This window comes from Charadrius vociferus, unplaced genomic scaffold, assembly GCF_000708025.1.
Source record: "Charadrius vociferus isolate BGI_N301 unplaced genomic scaffold, ASM70802v2 scaffold228, whole genome shotgun sequence".
Lineage (NCBI taxonomy): Eukaryota > Metazoa > Chordata > Aves > Charadriiformes > Charadriidae > Charadrius > Charadrius vociferus.
The window spans coordinates 1,617,108-1,628,836 of NW_009649864.1; the positions used below are offsets into that span (position 1 = coordinate 1,617,108).

General features: G+C 46.9%; 1 protein-coding gene across 1 annotated transcript in view; it reads left to right on the plus strand.

Annotated features, from left to right (window-relative positions):
* The first annotated feature begins 5,251 nt into the window (after positions 1 to 5,251).
* Positions 5,252 to 11,729, plus strand: part of HHIPL1 (HHIP-like 1) — a 15,769-nt gene continuing 9,291 nt past the window's right edge. Inside the window, exons 1-5 of the mRNA XM_009891078.1 lie at positions 5,252 to 5,275; positions 5,736 to 6,382; positions 8,530 to 8,673; positions 9,245 to 9,573; positions 11,454 to 11,580. Coding sequence (XP_009889380.1) covers positions 5,252 to 5,275; positions 5,736 to 6,382; positions 8,530 to 8,673; positions 9,245 to 9,573; positions 11,454 to 11,580 — 1,271 coding nt within the window. The remainder of the gene's footprint in view (positions 5,276 to 5,735; positions 6,383 to 8,529; positions 8,674 to 9,244; positions 9,574 to 11,453; positions 11,581 to 11,729) is intronic.

Consider the following 11,729-nt stretch of genomic DNA (forward strand, 5'->3'; position numbering starts at 1 on the left):
CTGCCGCTGCTCAGAGGGCATCAGCCGCACAGGGGGCTTTGGCCACAAAAGAGAATTCCACTGTGCAGGGGGCATCAGCCACACAGGGGGCTTTGGCCACAAAAGGGACTTCAGCCACAGAGGGGGCTTCCACTGTGCAGGGAACATCAGCCACCCAGGGGGTTCGGCCACACAGGGTGCTCCTGCTGCACAGGGGGCTTCCGCTGCACAGAGGGCATCAGCCACACAGGGGGCTTTGGCCGCGCAAGGGACTTTGGCCGCAGAGGGGGCTTCCATGGCCCAGGGGGCATCAGTTGCACAAAAGGCTTCAGCCACACAGGGGGCTACAGCCACAAAAGAGAATTCCACTGTGCAGGGGGCAACAGCCACACAGGGGGCTACAGCCACAAAAGAGAATTCCACTGTGCAGGGGGCAACAGCCACACAGGGGGCTACAGCCACAAAAGAGAATTCCACTGTGCAGGGGGCAACAGCCACACAGGGGGCTACAGCCACAAAAGAGAATTCCACTGTGCAGGGGGCAACAGCCACACAGGGGGCTACAGCCACAAAAGAGAATTCCACTGTGCAGGGGGCAACAGCCACACAGGGGGCTACAGCCACAAAAGAGAATTCCACTGTGCAGGGGGCAACAGCCACACAGGGGGCTACAGCCACAAAAGAGAATTCCACTGTGCAGGGGGCAACAGCCACACAGGGGGCTACAGCCACAAAAGAGAATTCCACTGTGCAGGGGGCAACAGCCACACAGGGGGCTGTGGCCGCGCAAGGGACTTTGGCCGCAGAGGGGGCTTCCATGGCCCAGGGGGCATCAGTTGCACAAAAGGCTTCAGCCACACAGGGGGCTTTGGCGACACAGAGGGCTTCCACTGAGCCGGGGACATCAGCCACAAAGGGGGCTTCAGCTGCACAGGCGGCTTCAGCCCCTGCAGGGTGCTTTGGCCACGCAGGGTGCTCTAGCCCAGGCAGGGTGCTTCAGCCCCGTCATGGTGCTTTGGCCCAGGTGTGGTTGCATCCATCCATGCAGGGCTGCATCAAAGCCAGGTATGGATGCTTCAGCCCAAGCGTGGGTGCATTGGTCTGTGGGGGGTGCACTGGTCCAGCCACTGGGATGTTGGACCTCACGGTGGTACATGAGCCATGACATGGGCACTTCAGCCCAGGAATGACTGCATCCACCCGTGCAGGGCTGCATCAGCAGAGGCACAGGGGCTGTGGACAACCCAGGGGGGTGTGAGCTGTGGCGTTAGTGCCTGGCCCAGATGGGGGTACGCAGACCCCCCCACAGGTGCATCAGCTGTGGCATTAGTGCCTGGGCCCAGGCAGGGGTGCATTGGCCCACGTACGGTGCACCAGGGATGAGTGCAGCAGCCTCGACACGTGCTCCCAGGCACTGTGAGAAGCGCCTCTCCATCATCAGTTTTCTCAGTGGACTTTTCCGCCTTTGGCAGGTGTTTGAAAGAGGAATAGGGATGTTGTTCTGCTTTAATCTATGGGCAGCAGTGCTCTGAGATGGGTGTGTGGGCAAGTTGCAGACTCCCCTCACCCTGCCAGGGTTAGCTCCTTGGATTTGCTGAAAAAACCCAGGAGGGGACCAGCCTGCGCAGAACATGCCCCTTGTTATGTCTGACTCATGGGATCAGGTGTTTTTTTGTACTGGGTTACAGCATCCTGAGATGCTTTTAGCATGTGCCAGGTGCTAACCATCCTGACGATGGGTGCAGAGTAACACCTGAGGATGTGGCCTGGAAACCTCTGTGGTGGCCATCTGCACAGGGGAAATGTCACAGAATCACAGAATGGTCAGGGTTGGAAGGGACCTCTGGAGATCATCTAGTCCAACCCCCCTGCCAGAGCAGGTTCACCTACAGCATCCACACGAGGTGGATGCTCTGTGGCCAGATATAAAAGGATGATCACAGTCTGCACAGAGCAAAGCGTCTGACCCTATCGTCAGCACTGGCCTCGTAAGTATGAAAATGCCCCTGAGACAGAGCAGTGGCAGCTCTGTGCTGTGCAAGTGTAAATCTTAAATTAATTCAGACAGCGGAGTCTCGTCTGCTGTGCTCAGAAGGGATCAAAGTGGCTTTGCAGAAATCCTGCTCTTAGCAATTTGCAGGGTACCTCTTGTGTTCCTGAAAATGTGAAGAGAAAGACAACCCTTTTCCACAACAACTTCTAGAGATTTGACTTTTATTTCATCTCACATTGTACTGGAAGCAAAAAAAAAACCTTTGAATATATTCCTGAAGCAAGCGGTGTCCAAAAGTCCATTTGCAGATGGGAAACCAGTTAGCAGTGCCTGCTAAGCGCTCCTTCTGCCTCTGGAAGCGATAAGTAAGTCTCCTGCGTACATCAGAAACTCAACCGTTGAAAATTTGTTCAAAAGCGGTGAAATATTTCAATGTGGGAAAAAATGATTCACTGAACTGTTCTGATGAGCTCAGTGCATCACCAGCCCAGCCGCGGCTACAAACCACCGCCTCTGGCCACATGAGCACGAAATGGAAGTTCAGGCATTGCAAACCGGAACACTCTGCTTCCGTTCATTCATTATAGATACAATTTATATCCTAGACCTGAATTAATAAATGGGTTTCTGTGACTTACTTAGCACACTTCTGTCTCCTTCTGCACACAAGTCGTGATTTCTCTCAAATGCAATCAAATTATTTTGACAAGTGTCTCGGCTTGTACTTGTGGTGAGGATTCCTACCTTCTCTTAAATTGGGATTTGCTACGTGGTGCTCTTTCTGTTCCTTGTGGAAGGGCAAGTGGAAGAGCAGAAACGTCCTTCCCCCAGTGCTGCCCATCATCCCCCAGCCCCAAAATAGCGTTTCCCCCCACTCAGAAGCAGGCTGAGAGGATGCCTTTGGCCATGGGGGAGAGGAGGGCTGCAGTGGGACATCCTCCTGCCTGCCCCACAGCCTCAACACCCGGGGAGTATTTTGATGGGGACAGCAGGTCTCAGGGACGTGTGTGGATGTGGATTACTGTGCAGTGGGATGCAGGGCACCAAACTGCGGGAGAGCAGATGCTTCGTTCTGCGTCTCAGGGAATAGCTTGCTTAAAGGCTTGAGCTTCCAGATGGAGTGGGACAGGGAATGTCAGGGATTACGTGCAAGTTAGGCGCTTTCCTGAGGAGCCCCGTTGTTTCCTCCCAGCTGATAGCAGCAGTAAATAAGTCATTGTTTGATGTGGGTGTTCGTCCAGATTCACACTGTTGCAATTCCTCTGATAAATAACTGCCTCTGAATTCCTGGAACAGATAGGATGGATTTGGCTAACCTGTCTTAATGTTACTTGTTTTGTTTTCTGATGAGTTATTTTCATGGTGCAAGCTTGTTCCAGCTTGTTCCAGTTACTGATCATCTGCCCATTAGTTTCCTTGGTCTTTGGACAACATCATAGTTTAAAATGAATAAACAGACCATGTCATTTGGAAATGAGAATTTAGATCTATTGGTGATGCTGGGCTGTGACCGAGCATAGCGTTTCTTGGTGTTTTGAGTTAGTGAATGTGACAAGACGATGCAAAGGGTGAAGGACCGCGACATTTCATTCAGAAGCGGGGAAATTCAGGATCAGGTGTCAGGCTCCATCTCTTGTGGAATAAAAGCTGGAAGATATTCCAAACGTGTCTGGAAAGTACCCTAGACACACGCTTGGGATAGATCTCTGTACATCCCCGCCAGCGTAATGCCACTGTAAATAGCCCTGTGCCACCAGGAACATGGTAAGGAGTGAAGAAGCCATCCACAACTGCTGTTCAGACATGCCTGAGGCTGGGGCAACAACCCTCAGCGGCAGAGGGACAGGGAAACCATACCTCTGTGCTATTTTGAATTGTGACGCTGAAGGCAGGACGTTGATTTATAATGCCTAGGGTCACTGCTTGCTTTGAAGGAGGCTCTGAGAGAAGCAGGTACACCCCGGTACTCAGGCGGTGGTCTTCCTCCCTTTGGATGTGCAACCTCCGTAGGCAGAAGCAGACTGAGCTCCTTTCCAGCCCTGCCTTCACGTTCCCTTTCTGGCTCCTTTCAGTTTGTATTCCAAGGCCAAATTTTCAGTGATAATGACTACATCGGCAAATGTTCTTGCTCTTTCTGTCCCTGACACACCTGGTGTCACCAAGCCGAGTGCCGTTACCCATTCTGCCTGCGTGATTTCAGTGTTTCAGGCACAGGCTCCTTTTTACCACATTAATTGCTGCTCATTTGAAGGCATAATAGCCTTCATTTTGCAATGAATGGCTTGACATTCCAGGAGGAAAACTTATTATACGCTAATGATCTGTTGTGTGGCCCCTCAGTTTATTGTGGTATGTAATGGAAAATAAAATAAAAATTAAATCTTGTGTGTACTTATCAGCTAATTTACATACTTCAGTATCTTGGATGTTGTATCTTTTCAGCTATTGAATAGTGCTGTAATCTGCATTATGAAATAGCTCCCTGTAGATTTAGAAACAGCTCCCTCTATTTTTTTTTTTAAACTGAGCTGGGTTTGCTTGGAGCAAATGCCATCTAGAAATTGAAAAATGCAGAATTTATTCAAGAAGGACAGTTTCTCTTCCTGCCTTTCTTGCCACAGTTATTTATCTGCTCTGTAAAAGTAACTGAGCCTCAACTGAGTCATGTTATGTTATTTGGAGAGCACTTTTGAGATGCTTCTGTGGAAGATGTATTATAACTGGAAAATAGTGTGTGTTTATTACAAGGAAAGTCCTTGCAAAGCAGAACTGAGTCACTTTGGTCAGTTTGTTGTTTACAGACAGATTTACTGAATTGTGGTGTTTTTTTACCTAAGGAAAACGTGTCTGTTGGAGTTCTCATAGTGGAGAATAGAATGAGCTATGTGAACTTGATTCAGTCCTTAGGTAGATTTCCGAGGCTGCGTCTCCCATAAACTGGGATTGCGCTGCAGCCGCCGCCAGTGAACCTTGCCTGGATTATGGCCGTTTGGTGCTCACTCTCTGAAATCTGTAGCCTGAGCGTCCCCCGCAGAAGTTGATGACCAGTGTCATGATCATGAGATTCATTTCACCCTTTCTAATCAGGTATATAAAGTGTCTGTGGGCAAATATCCACCGGGAAAGGCAGCTGGACCCCCAAGCAAGGCTGGTGTATGGAGTGACAGCATCCCAGGGCTGGGTGCGCTGCGTGGTACAAAGGATGGGTGTCCTCCTCTCCTCCTACACTTTCTCATCCCACTCCTTCCAACCTGTAAATCACATCCGTGTTTGAGGTGCATGTCAGGATTGTCAGATGACGAGGTATGGAAGTCACAGGCTTTTGCCCCTCCTCAGCCTGGAGGTCCAAGACCTGGATCTTCTTAGCCAACTCCTTGGTTTCACTGCTGTGCTGTGGTGAATCTGCTCGTTATTTCATAAAGTCAGAGCATCCAAGATAGGAAAGTCTCTTTTTTCCCATTACAATCTACTAGAGTGATGTAGCAAGATATGTGTCATCGCTGGTTTTCTTGTGTTCATGCTATGGTTGGAATAAATGAGTAACAGGCTGAGGAAGCCAGCTTTCAACAGGAATATTGAAGATCATTTCTGTGAATGCTGAGGTAAACCTAATTTCTAAGATCTTTTCCTCTGTTAATATATCTTCAGAATAAACCACAACATATGTTGTAATTAAGGTGAAATTTCTCCAATTAGCATTGCTGCTCAGCTGTTTCAAATCTGCTCCAAGAAATGGCTTGAGGCTTTCTCTCTCTCCCTCTAGGAATGTTCTCCATATGCAGCTCACTTGTACGACGCTGAGGATCCCTCCACCCCCGTGCGGACGATACCAGGACTTTGCCAAGACTATTGCCTGCAAGTGTGGCAAAAATGCCGTTCCATTTTTCGCTCTCTCTCTGCAGACCAAGAGTTAATTGCACTGGAGAACAACGTGGCAAAATTCTGCCACTACCTGTCCTTGGAGGACACAGACTACTGTTTTCCACATCTGCTGGCTAACCAGAACCTTAACCAAAACCTGGGGTTGGTGACTGCCGACGCGGAGGGCTGTCTCCAGCTCTGCCTCGTGGAGGTCGCCAACGGGCTGTGCAATCCCGTTGCGATGGTGCACGCCAACGATGGTACCCATAGGTTCTTCATTGCGGAGCAGGTTGGCCTGGTGTGGACCTACCTCCCCGATCGATCCAGGCTCGAAAAGCCGTTTCTGAACATCAGCGAAGCCGTACTTACCTCACCTTGGGAAGGAGACGAGAGAGGTTTTCTAGGTATTGTCTTCCATCCTAAATTCAAATTTAATGGTAAAGTGTATGTCTACTATTCAGTTGAAGTTCGTTATGAAGAGAGAATCCGAATCAGTGAGTTCAGAATTTCTCCTGCTGACATGAATGCTTTGGACCATGGTTCTGAAAGGTATTGTACACACGTTTCTCTGGCAAATGTATTTAAGATCTCAGAGGGCAGCTTGTGCATTTCTAAAGGCTATTAATGAATGAGGCTTATTTAGCTTAATATTGTTCTTAAATTCCAGTGTGGTAGGAAGTTAGTCCAAGTCCATGTCTAGCAAATTGAGGTAGAGAATATGCCTGTCCTCTGTGGATGAACTGCAAGTGCTCAGGGATAAATCTTCTGACATTTCTCAGTACTGGTATGTCAGAAGATTTAACTGAACATTAATTAAACATTATTTACAGTTAGTATTTTGGGGTTTGGTTTTTGGTTGGGTTTTACAAATTACAATACCAAATTAGATAAAATGCAAACCACTGTGTATTACTGAGTGCATTTTGATTGGAAATTTAATTTGTTTGAGTCTGATCCTGCAGTTCATCCGCATTAATATGCACAGATAATGAGAGGTTTGTTTGTGGAGTCAGTCTACGGATTCATAACCTGTTGCAGAACCACGTAATAGAACCACTGTTTTAAGAGACCTTTGAATATTATTAATGTTCAGATTTTTCCTTGGTTACACGGGTTATATTAGGGGCTTTCCAAATACTCAGCAGTGGATGATTCTAGCTCAAAAGTGCATGTAGCCTAATGATAGAAAGGGGATGATGGTTTCTAAAGCAATTACAGCAATTCAATATAACCAGGACTGTAGCTGACAGGTAAGGGGAATTGAAATGCGGTCAGGAAAGCAAGTCAGGAGCTTAAACCCGCAGATGTCAGGGCCCATGAGCTGTCTTGTTTAAAAATCCTCAGGCTCTACGTTTGTAACATTTTCTGTGCTTATTTAGCTGATGGTTAGTACGGCGAAAGCTTAAGAAAACAGAATTGCGGTCCTGTTGTGCTTGTGTAGGCACGGGTCCCACTGACTTCATCCTGAGATGCTGCCCAAGAGGGAGCTTGGGCCGACACGTGGTGTGCGTTGCCTCGGCAGGAAGGCGTGTGTCTGTTTGTCCGCAGATGTTTGCTCAACATATTTTGTTTTTTTCCATCTTCTTTGGGAGGTTAAGGAGGATTCACCTTTGTGTCCATACAGGATCCTCCCTCGCTCCTGCTGCCGGCTGGATGGAGTCTGTGCGCTCGCGCAGTTACCTTATCTCAGAGGTGGTGACGTGTAGCAGAATAATTACATAGTTGGGTTCCTTCCTGCAATTTACAATCTGACCACAAACTATCAGTACTTTCAGACAGGAAAAAAACTCGCTAAAAATGAGGTGGTATAAGTGATTATTATCATTTGGTTTTGCGGCCATTAAGAGGCACTGTCAGCATGAAATCTGGACTTTTTTTGAAGCTGGAGTAAAATAAACTTCAATTATTAGATGTGGGAAGCTCCAGAGCATGTAGTTGTGGCTTTACCTTTCTATAAAGTTATACTTTTATGTATTTCACCCTTTTCTTACTACAAAAGGGATGCCAGGTGCATAAAATAAGCAGATAAAAGTAAGAGAGAGTTAGGTTTTAAAATTAAGGTAAAGGTTGTTGGTACTGCTTTGAATGACCCTTGTCAAAATGTTAACTTGTTGGTGGGGCTGCTTTTAACCACTCTTTAAGCTTGTAAAGTCCTGTGTATGTAATCAGCATTTAAGGATTCTTCTCTCTTTAAGAATTTAATTATTACTTAATGTTTGAAAGGTTTTAGGTTTTCCTTGAACACGCCTGTCAGGATTGTGCCAAACGCTGTACAGATGCACAGATGGACTGGAGTCCTTTCTCTTGCAGTTTACAGTCGGATTTAAGTTGAGATGCCTTTTCTTAAAAAAAAAACAAACCAACAAACATTTAAAAAAAAAAGGTTTAACAAGGAGGGAGGAAGAATCAGAGGAAAAATATAATTAATGAGAAGTATATTCTGTCATGCAATTTCCCAGATTTTCCTTATTACACAATTTAGTGTTTCTGTAATCTGGAAAATATGTTGGAATTATATAAGGTTAGAAAATCGTCTATGCCTAAGCAAAATTCAGTAACGTGGATATGGAGGAACTCACATCAAAACTGATCTGTGGCTGTTCCCGTGTGTCAAGGGGTACCACTGGCGTGTTGTTGCTCTGCCCTTCTTTTGGGGCTTGTGCAGTAGGTAATGCCTCCTCCCTGTTTTCGGTCAGGATAATCCTGGAAATAGAAGAACCCGCTTCCAACCATAACGGAGGACAGCTGCTCTTTGGAGATGATGGGTATCTCTATATATTTACTGGAGATGGAGGCATGGCTGGGGATCCTTTTGGGACCTTTGGAAACGCCCAGAACAAGTGAGAGCCCCTAAAACCTTGCACATGCCGTGTGTCCCTCCTGTCACCCTTGGGTTGAGAAGAGAAACTGGGGGAGGTAAATCGGGGGTATTTTCTGTCTCGGTCGGGTTTACTTTTTTCCTAACACTGGCACTGATGCTTGTGCACACACATGGGTGTATAGACTCCAGTTTGCTTAGGGGAGGTTATCAAGGTGTGTTTTTTTCCCCTGTGAGCAGCGATATCTCACTGAGCCTTCCAGCTGTCTGCTCAGAGACCAGTTTTCTGCAAGTGGAGGGGAGGTTCCATGATATGGGAAGAGTGGACCCATCCCTACGGCAGCTCCAAGCCACCAGAAGGGTAGCAGGTCGTGGGAAGTCAGTGCCACCTGAAGGCTGTTTGGTGGCCTGGGACAAATAAAATGGTCTTCAAATGGTTGGGTTTTTTTCAAAGATATTGAAAGACTTGTCCTTTCCAAACCAGGAAAATTGAAACCCTTGACTTTCCAAAAACCCATCTCTGACATTTAACCGAGGTCTCATTTTATTTCTTTATTTCTTTTTTTCCCCTGTCCTTTCTTCTCCCAATACAGATCAACCCTGCTGGGCAAAGTGCTGCGGATCGATGTGAACAACAATGACCGTGGGCCTCTGTACCGAATCCCTCCCGACAACCCATTTCTCAATGACCCTACGGCTCGCCCCGAAATCTATGCCTATGGAGTGAGAAATATGTGGCGCTGCTCTTTCGATAGGGGCGAACCTCAAACCAAGGAAGGGAAAGGGCGGCTCTTCTGTGGAGACGTGGGGCAGAATAAATATGAAGAAATCGACATTGTCGAGAAAGGGAAAAATTACGGCTGGAGGGCAAGGGAAGGATTCAGCTGCTATGATAAAAAGCTTTGTGCCAATTCTTCAATGGGTAAGTAGATGTTCTCTCTAAATTACTTGTCTCGCACCTTGCAGTTTTCTGTGCTGTCATTTTTAATTCTTGCCTTCAAAGCCTGGCTGCTTGGTGGAAAGCACACCTTTCTGAGATGTAAATCTACGCAGTCTCTGTCTAGAAGGGAGCTGACTTGGGGATAAATATTGAAAGCCCAAAAGTTACCATTTTTGATTTAGGAGGAAAATGAAACATGCTAGCTGGTGTTTTTCCAGGCAATCGGTGGTGTTAGTCAAATTGCTTGGTAATTCTGGGATTTAGGGTCACAATTTCATCTTTTCCACATAAAATAAGATTTCCTGCAGTAGTGAGAAAGATTTGGAGCAATTGCATTTTTCTCCGTAACTCACGTGTAGTTTCCTTATTTAAAAAGAGAAAGAAACATATAGTGTAAGCTGTCCAACCAGTATGCAGACTGCCTGCTTTGCAGGTAACTGAGTATACAGTGCATTTTTGTTTCTTCTACCTATGCCCAAAAGGAAAACCTTTTTTTTTTTTTTTTTTAACTTTTCAAACTTGGATGCAGGGTATATGCTGGCTGGCTAAATTCCGGTGCACGTGTGAAGTCAGACGTGCTGGAGCATCTCCCCAGAGATCCAGGGGGGCAGTGGGCTGGCTCTGATTTGCACTAGCTGAGATTCTGACTTTTTTTTCTCTTCTATGTGCTATGTGTTGTTGTTTAACTTCCTTCCTTTTATTAACTTAGTTTAACTTCCTTCCTTTTATTAACTTAGCGACAAGTACAGTGGTAGTGATTAAGTCTTTTTTATAAAAAATTCGAGAGCAGGCAGCAGGTTTTTTGCACTCCCTGTGCTGAAGCAGTTGTCAGAGAGACCGTTTAGTGCTCTCCTGTGTGACAGCACCTGTGTGAGCATTCATGGCGAGCACTTTACTGAAGTCTCCAGGGATTCAGAACAATTTCTGATGCCTTTTGTTAGAACAGTGAAATGTCACAGCCCCTTTAAAATGGTAAGTGCAGCTGAAGTGCAGAAAACACCTGCTTTAGATGAAATGCCCTTGGAGCAAGTTCCTTGCTGGCAGAGCTGCTGAGCTGCCTTTGCTACTTGAGGCATCTGCTACGTGAGCAGGGAGAAAGGCTGTGAGAGAGTTGGGTACCACGAGGAGATACCTGTAACCCAAGACCTGCAAAAGAAAGGGGAGGAAACATCCAATGGACACCCTCAAAATAAGGGCATTTTCCTCTGTTTCACTTTTGTCTTGTGTTTCAACTTGCATTTTACAATGAATGTGCCAGAATTACATCTTGCCTGTGCCATACCATAAATATTTGATGGCCCTTTCAGGTTAAGCTCCCCGGTCTCAGAGAAACAGAAGCTATTCCCACTGACATCTGACATATCTTTTCATAAGTGCCTGCAGTCTGGAGTTACCCATCTCTTTTTTCCCTTTCACCACCAAAACAAAGCTACATTGGGCAAACATCTCTATCACGGATGCAGTGACTCTTAAGAGCAACCTGCAAATTCACAGCAAAACCAGCCCGGCTGTGTAGAAATGGGCCAGAAGCGGCACTAACAGGGCTGGGTTGTAGCGGGAGGTGAAGGGCTGAGGAGAACGGTGAGATGTCTGAGTGACAGAGAGCACTCAGCCTTATCAGGGATTCAGCTTATCCTGCAGGTGAAACGCCAACCAGTCTCTCTGAGCTAGCTTGTCCCTGGTTAGCACAGCCAGACAGCCGGCACTGTCAAAGATGCTTCTGGAAAGGTGAAAATCAAACTAAATATGACTCTGTTGGCACTTCATTTAATTAGAAGATGCTCAGGTGAACCTGATTGTATCATGCTAGTCTCAGAACTATCGAGATACAAGGCAAGTCACAGGTCTTTTCTCCCCTACAGATGACGTGCTTCCAATTTACGCGTATCCACACAAAATGGGGAAATCTGTTACGGGAGGCTATGTCTATCGGGGTTGCGAGTCTCCAAACTTGAACGGCCTGTACATATTTGGGGATTTTATGAGTGGGTAAGTAAAAACTTACGTGTACCCCCAGCCAGAGTCCCCCAGCACTACTACACCTGCCTGCTCATGCAGTCTAGCAGCTGAGGAGGCGCTGCTCCTTGCTGGTTGGAAGCACTGGGGAAAGACCGACTGCTCATGACAGAGGGCTCACG